Source organism: Euphorbia lathyris, chromosome 9 (genome assembly GCF_963576675.1).
Source record: "Euphorbia lathyris chromosome 9, ddEupLath1.1, whole genome shotgun sequence".
Lineage (NCBI taxonomy): Eukaryota > Viridiplantae > Streptophyta > Magnoliopsida > Malpighiales > Euphorbiaceae > Euphorbia > Euphorbia lathyris.
This window is the reverse complement of record NC_088918.1, coordinates 80,099,644-80,107,478: the sequence shown is the minus strand read 5'-3', so window position 1 is coordinate 80,107,478 and position 7,835 is coordinate 80,099,644. Positions and strand designations below refer to the sequence as shown.

General features: G+C 33.6%; 1 protein-coding gene across 1 annotated transcript; it reads left to right on the top strand.

The window, feature by feature from the left end:
- The first annotated feature begins 949 nt into the window (after positions 1-949).
- On the top strand, positions 950-4,402 carry LOC136206866 (uncharacterized). The gene is made up of 3 exons (XM_065998066.1): positions 950-2,137; positions 2,254-2,421; positions 3,875-4,402. Exons 1-3 carry the CDS (start codon positions 2,006-2,008, stop codon positions 4,235-4,237), a joined length of 663 nt encoding a protein of 220 aa, XP_065854138.1. The 5' UTR covers positions 950-2,005; the 3' UTR covers positions 4,238-4,402.
- Positions 4,403-7,835: the final 3,433 nt, after the last annotated feature.

Genomic DNA, 7,835 nt, shown 5'->3' with positions numbered 1-7,835 from the left:
GAATTTCGGAGATCAAATTCAAAGTTTTTCGAATTTTGAATGGAATTTATTTTTTCATAATCTAAGTCAAACTCAAGATCCAGGTGCTATTGTTCTTTACTTTTTATATAAACTTTATTGTCATATAAATTACCGTTTTAATATATAATGTTGCCTAAAAAGCATTTATGTGGTAGTGAAAAACGGAAAAAAAGAAAATGAACACAAGACTTCATAGAATCGCAAAAAGGGGCTATAAACAAATTTTTTTCTAAAAGAGTTGAAGAGTCTTCTAATGGCGGATTAAGTGTGGATGAAGTTAATATTGAACAATCTAATGAACAATAAATTGATGAAACCCCTAATAAAGATGCTTTTAATTTGAATAAACAATTGGATGATGGAAATCTCATCAACGAGGATGCTACTAATTTGAATGACAATGAAAATGTACCAAACGTATTAAATGTTGATGATGCTGATATTGATGAGCACTTAGTCCCTTCTTTGGATATTCATGATCCAAAAAACTGGGGTAATCGTCAATGTCACAAGAAAGGTTGAATGGTCTAGCCATTTTATGTATTGAGAGAAATATGTTAGAACATATTGATGTAGACACCGTTATTAATGATTTTGCATATAGAAATGCTCGTAGACAATATTTTGTATAAAAAACATGGTACTTAAAGCAATTTTTTATATATATAATTGACTTTTTTTACTTTATTTTTTACTTGCACTTATTTATTAGGGCCCCTTTTGGTACTTCGCCCCTAGGCCACCGAAATCTTAGGATCGGCCCTGAAATCTGTCCATTATTACAAAAAGAAACAAACCCCCCCCTGTTTTTTTAACCAGCAATGTGCTTATTTATAACATTTCCAATTTCAATTGCCAAACTTTAGTTGCCAATTATGCCCTCATATATTAGAGTACAACCTCATAAAAACGACGTAGTTTAAACTTTCTTATTGCATTAGGGTTTCCATCCTTGTTTTGGTTTGGTACTCTTCTCTCTTCTGTCTTCGCCGCTGTGTGATTTTCCACGGCATCGGACTGATAAAATGGGAACAAACACGGTGAAGATGGAGGAAGAAAAAGAAGACCGAATCAGTGCTTTACCAGATTCCATTATTCACCACATCCTCTCCTTTTTGCCATCAACAAACAAAGCTATCCAGACGAGCGTTCTCTCAAAACGATGGCAAAATCAATGGACTCATGTCCCTGTTCTCATTTTCGATTTATCTGGTACGCGTTCTCATTCTGTTCAAGATATCTTTCGATTACTTGACAATACCCTAATTCTTCATGACTGCTCAAAGATCAAGAAATTCCACATTAAATCACTTTGGAATAACTCTACTCCCGATTCTAACTATAATGTGAAACTCCGTTTCGCAATTATAAAAGAAGCAGAGGAGCTAGTTTTGAAAATGTATCTTGAAAATGAATACAAGTTGCCGAATTTCTTTTTCAATAATGCCTCCTTGATTAAATTAGAGCTGTTTAGTTTTACTTTGATCCCTCATGGGACAGTAAATTGGGAACGTCTCAAAGATTTGTGTCTAGAATCTTGTGTGTGGTCTGCTCAAGCTGTTGAAAGTATTGTAGCTGGCAGTCCGTTGCTTGAATCATTGGAAATTAAATACTGCAGGGGTTTGATCGGCTTGCTATTGCTTCCAAGTCTTTGAAAAGATTAGTTTTAGCTTTATTACATCCTGGTGAAGAGTTAGTTCTTGAAATTTCTTGTCAAAACCTTGTAGAATTCTCTGCTAGTGATTGGTGGTACGATTTTAGTTTGTCTGATAGAGAAATTGAAAATGTTTTATCCGTTAGCACATCACTTCAATTGTTAGAATTAATCCGTTGTAAGGAGTTTAAACAACTTGTTATTGATTCAAACTCTTTGAAGAAATTACTTTTAGTAGATGTTGATGCTCATGCAATTGTAATTTCGTGTCCGAACCTTAAGGAATTGCATTTGTATTCTTTGAACATTGGAAAAATTAAATTGATTAATATGTCACCTTCCATTTGTGCTGCTCTCGACTTTGATTGTTATTCTGGTATGAATAATGAAAATCTGGGGAGGATGATGCTTGAGCAGCTTCAGCATGTTAAGGAGCTAAATATTGGGCACTGCTTTATCAAGGTAACTCCTAAAGCAAATATATTTAATAGCTAATTGTTAGAATTCAAATTAAAATTAAAATTTGAAATGGAGTTACTGTCACCATTTTTTAATTTTCATTTTCGTTATGTTTGAAGATTCTATCAGCTTTGGAGATGAGAGGATTATCTTCTCCATTAATAAATAGCAAATGTTTGACTTTTGATGGTGGCCCTAATTTTGTTGAGAACCTTCCTGGAATTGCATACGCTCTTCGCATTTCTCCAGAGATTGAGAAATTAGTTATAACTTTGCGCCGTGATGAGGTAATCAATTTTAACTTCAAATTTAATTCAAGCTTTAGATAAGGGCACTTGTTCCCACTGGATTTTAGGAAATTTTTTTATCCCGAGGTTCTATTTTCACCCATTGTTTGGGTATGGAAGTTTTTTTTTTTTGCAAATTGCCCCCCTGAAACACGAACAAAAGGTTGAAGATAACCTATTTATATTTTCTCATCTTTTTTAAACACAACTAATTGAAACGATTTGAAATGACATCGTTTCGTTTTTAAAAAATAGAAAAAGAAAGAACAAGTTCTTACATAGAGGAGCTTTGTCAGCGCAGGAAGCACTTCCTTATTGTAGTTTTTTTTTTTTTTTTTTTTTTTTTTGCATCGTTCTAATCTAGCTTTTCTTACATCACACAGAAATCCTAAAATCTGTAAATTTCAATTATTATATAGACATTGTATTTGAAGAATTCAATTTATTTTGTTCAAATGCTGATGTCTCCATGAAGCTATTGTTCATCGCCATCTTCACACTTTCTCTTATCCTTGCCTTCCTCCAATTTCTTCAACATTGTTTTTTTTTTTTTTTTTTTTTTTTTTGCATCGTTCTAATCTAGCTTTTCTTACATCACACAGAAATCCTAAAATCTGTAAATTTCAATTATTATATAGACATTGTATTTGAAGAATTCAATTTATTTTGTTCAAATGCTGATGTCTCCATGAAGCTATTGTTCATCGCCATCTTCACACTTTCTCTTATCCTTGCCTTCCTCCAATTTCTTCAACATTGTTTTTTTTTTTTTTTTTTTTTTTTTTGCATCGTTCTAATCTAGCTTTTCTTACATCACACAGAAATCCTAAAATCTGTAAATTTCAATTATTATATAGACATTGTATTTGAAGAATTCAATTTATTTTGTTCAAATGCTGATGTCTCCATGAAGCTATTGTTCATCGCCATCTTCACACTTTCTCTTATCCTTGCCTTCCTCCAATTTCTTCAACATTGTTTTTTTTTTTTTTTCAAATCTAGTTTATTTATGGTAATGGAGAAGTCAGGTATATTCAATTTTTCCAAAGGAGAAACTGATTTATTATTTCTTCCCATCTGTTTCATCTCTTTTCCGTTTCTCTTCTTGATTGATGACTATCTTGATTGATGACTATCGCCGCTATTGAGGAAAGGCTAAGGATTCACCTTCTCCCTCATCCTCTTATTCTTTCATTTTCCATCCTCCCTTTCGGAAAAGGATGAATCAGATTTCCTCCTATTTATGTTTTATGTGTTTGTTTCAATGTACGCGTATTATGAACACCCCTGGGAACTTTTCACTAAATAGTAGTAGCAACTTTGCAAGTGTCAATGTTTCATGATTTTTCTTTATGTTTGGTGAACTTTCTCAATTTTCAAATTGTCAAGATAAAATGCATTGTTATAACTTGCAAAGCATATGGTTTCGTATCCTAATATTGTCTATCTCCAGTGTCACAAGCCTAAAGGAGATGATTATCCAGACTTGAATGTTTCTGGAGAGAACTATTGGAATTCAAAGGGCGATGCTTTTGATTGTTTGGTGTCACGTTTGAAGATCGTTAAAATCTATGGCCTCTCGGATAATGACGATCTTCAACTTGAGCTTGCGCTCAACTTTGTTGAGTTTCTGTTGAAAAATGCGCAAGTGTTGGAAAGGATGGTCATCATTGTAGAAGATGATCGTGGAGCTGCCTTTATGTTTAAAGTTTCTCAAAAGTTGTTAAGCTTTTCAAGATCTTCTCGGCATGCCATTGTTGAGTTGTTATGTTCCAAGTCACCGAAGGTATCTAAATATGCATCACATTCTTCTTAGTAGTTTCTTTTGCATCTTTTAAGAAAATTATTCCATGGTTTAGTATCATGTTGATTTCCCATGTTCCAGCAGAATGTACATCTTTTACTTGAATTATACTTTTAAGGAAATTAGGAACTGTTAATTATACTTTTATGCTAAATGGGAAGGTAAATTGGTGATGCATGACCATAGTTTTTAAAGGCGCGCCTAACTTAAGGCACATAGATTAGTACCTCGGTAGGTCTCAGGCGGGTGATGTCAGCAACCCGTGCCCCTTTCTGCGCTTGTGCCTTGAATCAAGGTGCACCTAGGCTATCCAGGCATTGTTTTAAGGGGTTTTGAAGGTTTTTTAGGGTTTTTTCAACTTTTAATCATAGGCATAAGAAATCTTTACGACTAAGTGCTCAGATTAAATTAGAAAAAAAAAGGAAATAAAAGAGCAGAAGCTGTGACCTTGAAGGAAAAAATGCAAAAGTAACAACTTCTTCTCCCTTCAAGCTCGTGGCACTATAGACCTGATTTCTTTACAAGATATAGAAGATTTCAATAAATGGTTGATGGGTAGATTGGATGGAGAGGGGTCGGATGAAGATGAGCTAATGTTCCCAAAAGAAAATGAGCTTAGTATTATGGTTTTATAGGCTGATGTTAGTAGGGCTGTTGGAGTTGAAGAAAGTGCTTATCATACTGGAGTAGTAGGAAAAAATGTTACAAGTGCCTCTAGTTCAAGTGTTAGGTCAAAGGATAATGGTAAAGTGCCTTTATTTATAATTTTATATGTTACTTTTTTTTTGTGCGTCTTGTGTCGTTCGGGCGCGCGCCTGAGCCTTGTGCCTAGGTTCCGTAACCCCTTTACTCCTTAGTGCGCTTTGGGCCATTCAAAACTATGTCTGACAGCGTTGAATACGAGAAGGTTGTAAATTGACTGATCAAGCGACGAAATATATTCCATCTTTCTCAATTCGTTAGCAAGTGTCTCGAGTTTTATTGGTTTTACTCAGACCAAACCTTGATAAAGTTAACATCTCCTGTATTGAAATTTTTTATGGTATGTTTAGAATCCTATTTTAGTTTACTTTTCCTAATTACATAATAAGAATAGATTGTTTGCTTGCTTATTTGTTTGTGACTGCAGTTTTGGAGTTGATTTCTTTAGAATATGTTAAGTAAATAGGAAAGTTTTATTTAGGGGTGTTAAAAAACCGATCCAAATTGAAATAATGAATCAAATTGATGAATTTTGGTTTTTCATTCTATTAGGTTCGGTTTCGATTTTAGTTTATGAAATATATCGGTAATATCAGTCGGTTCGGTTTTTGTGACAATAACCGAATTAACTGAACTGGCCGAATAGGTTATATAATTGCTTATATATGCTACAAATTTATATGATTTATTAATCATTTCATTTCTTTGAACGTGACAATAAATTTACTATTTACACGAGCAGTAGCATATTAAAAGAAGGGGTAAATTTAAAAAAAAAAACCTGTGGTTTCACTTTTTTGCAAAAAAAAAGGACTGGTTTTTTTCTTTTTAAATACAGGATTGTGGTTTATTCCGTTACACTATTTACGGATTTGGTGAAGATGTCGTTTATTTGCTGACGTGACTGAAGGGCAAATATGAGTTTTTAAAAAAATTGGTGTAAATTTCAAAAAAAAACAAACATGCGGTTGAGTTGTTATGTTCGGAGTCACCAAAGATATCTAGATATGCATCACATACTTTTTAGTAGTTTCTTCTTGTTTTTTCCTTTATGTGTATGTAAAGCTTTTGCTGAGCTTGTGCATCTTTTAAGGAAATTAGTACCTATGTTCCAGCAAGAGTGCACATCTTTTACTTGAATTATACTTTAAGGAAATTAGGAACTGTTAATTATACTTATACGCTGAATGGGAAGGTAAATTGGTGATGTCTGACCATAGTTGTTAAAGTCGAGCCTGACTCAAGGCATATAGGTTAGCGCCTCAGTAGGTCTCAGGCGTGCGATGTCAGCAAGCCGCGCCCCTTGTTGCGCCTTGTCTTGCCTTGTGCCTTGAATCAAGGTGCCCCTAGGCTATCCAAGCCCTGTTTTAAGGTGTTTCGAAGTTTTTTTTAGGGTGTTTTCAACTTTTAATCATAGCCATAGCAAATCTTTAGGATTAAGGGCTCATATTAAATTAGAAATAGAAGAGCAGCAACTTTGACCCTGAAGCAAAAAACGCAAAAATAGCAGCTTCTTCTTCTCCCTTGAAGCTAGACCTGGCAATTACCGTGTTTCGTGTCAAAATCGTGTTATCTCATATTTATGTTCTATATGGTTTTATATGTTATAAATGCTAAAAAAAATGATTTTCGTGTCAATCGTGTCGTATCAGTCGGGTTGGCTCTGTTTTCGTGTCAGAAATTGCCACCTCTACTTGAAGCTCGTGGCACTATTGACCCGATTTCTTTACAAGATATAGCCGATGTCAATGAATGGTTGATGGGTAGATTGAATGGAGAGGGGTCGAATGAAGATGAACAAGTGTTCCCAAATGAAAATTTAACATGGGTTGATGTTAGTAGAGCTGTTAGAGCCGAAGAAAGTGCTTATCATACTAGATGAGTAGGAAAAAATGTTAAGAGTGTGTCTCTTTCAAGTGTCATTATGTATAATTTTATATGTTATTTTTTTTGTACGCCTTGTGTTGCTTGGATGCACGCCTGAGCCTTACGCCTAGGCTCCAGAACCCAATTGCGCCTTTCAAAACTATGCCCGACAGCATTGAATATGAGAAGGTTGTAAATTGTTGATCAAGCGATGAAATATATTCTATCTTTTTCAAATCGTTATCAACTGTTTCTATCTTTTTCAAATCGTTATCAACTGTCTCGAGTTTGATTGGTTTTACTCAGACCACCCCTTGATACTGTTAACATCTCCTCTGGTATTGAAATTTTTTATGGTATGTTTAGGATGCTATTTTAGTTTACTTTTCCTAATGAATAATAGAAAATTTCTTTTAAAATGAATCTTATTTTGGAAACAGATTATACTTTTCGGTCTATATAAATTTCTTGTTTGCTTTCTTTATAAATGAATCTTATTTGGAAAAAAGATTATACTTTTCGGTCTATATAAATTTCTTGTTTGCTTTCTTTATAAATGAATCTTATTTGGAAAAAAGATTATACTTTTCTGTTTATATAAATTTCTTGTTTTGCTTATTTATTTGCACCTGGAGTTTTGGAGTTGATTTACTTGGAATATATTAAGTAAATAGAAAAGTTTTCTTGTAATTTGAAGTGATTCATTTAAGCTTTCACATTTTGACACATCAGAATCGGAAATCGGATTTATAATTGGACATGTGTCATTTGGTTTAATTAAATTATTCGGATTGGTGGAATAAAATGATGTAATAAATAATATATATGTATATATATATATATTTAATTAGTATAAAATATAGATTTACGTGCCACTAGAAGTTTAAACAAGTTAAGAGTTAAAGGCGCAGAAATGTTGTTTTGAAAGTACAGGGGTTTGTTGTTATACCTAGCTTCAAATTCCCACCCCTGTGGAAGGATAAAAATGCTCTTTAATGGGTTGAGGGTGGAAAAATGTTATTTTCTTTTGCCTTTCCGACAC